Consider the following 937-nt stretch of genomic DNA (forward strand, 5'->3'; position numbering starts at 1 on the left):
GGGGGGACACTGGGCTCTGCTCCAGGGATGGGGGGACCGGGGACCCCACACCAGTGACGGGGACTGACTGGAGGAACCTGCTCCAGGCATGAGGAGCTGCAGGGGGATCACACATTTGGGATGGGGGGACTGTGAGGGGCCCGTCCCAAGGATGGGGACTTGAGGGGACCTGTCCTGTGACGGAGGGACAAGGAGACCCAAACTGGGGATGCAGCCGAGGGTGACCTGTCCCAGGGGGGACTGGGGGACCCGTCCAAATGAAGGGAAGAGCCTGGGACCCCTGTCCTGGGGTGGGGATGGGACCAGGGGGGTCCCAGGCTGCAGCTGGGGGCACCCATCCCCACATTGGGGTCTCTGAGGGGGACCTGGGGGTGCCGCCAACTCACCCAGTGGTCGTCCCAGATGCCGGTGACGATGGCCGGCCCCAGCGAGCGCGCTGGGTTCATGCTGCCCCCTGAGAACGGCCCGCGCCCAGCACCACCCCCACGAAGATGAGCGTCGCCGCTGCCTCTGCCAGCACGCCCCGCCAGAAGCACCCGCTCCGCAGCTCCTGGGGGCACAGGGCGACCGGGCGTCACCCTGGTGGGCACCGCGGGGACCTGGTGCCACGACGATGGGGTGCCACGGTGACGGGGTGTTGTGACAATGGGATACCTCAGTGATGGGGTGCCATGGCAACAGGATGCCTCAGCAACCGGGTACCGTGGTGATGGGGGTGTCGTGGCAATGGGGTACCTTGGCAACAGGGTCACCATGGCAACAGGAGCACCATGGCAATGGGGGCTCCATGGCAACAGAGGTGGGTGCCATGGCTACAGGGGGATGCGGTCACAGAGGTAGGGGCAGGCGCCACAACAGGGGTGGGGGCCACAGGGGGGGCACACAGGGACCCCTGTGCCGGGGCTACGGGCTGGGGTGCTGGGGCTGGGTGCTGAGA

At 68.2% G+C, this 937-nt stretch overlaps 1 protein-coding gene across 1 annotated transcript in view; it reads right to left on the reverse strand.

Annotated features, from left to right (window-relative positions):
- The window catches only part of TIMELESS (timeless circadian clock), an 11,050-nt gene extending 10,604 nt beyond the window's left edge, over nucleotides 1-446 (reverse strand). The window contains 1 exon segment of the mRNA XM_019472269.1: nucleotides 387-446. Coding sequence (XP_019327814.1) covers nucleotides 387-446 — 60 coding nt within the window.
- Nucleotides 447-937: the final 491 nt, after the last annotated feature.

Source organism: Aptenodytes forsteri, unplaced genomic scaffold (genome assembly GCF_000699145.1).
Source record: "Aptenodytes forsteri isolate BGI_AS27 unplaced genomic scaffold, ASM69914v1 Scaffold547, whole genome shotgun sequence".
Taxonomy (NCBI): domain Eukaryota; kingdom Metazoa; phylum Chordata; class Aves; order Sphenisciformes; family Spheniscidae; genus Aptenodytes; species Aptenodytes forsteri.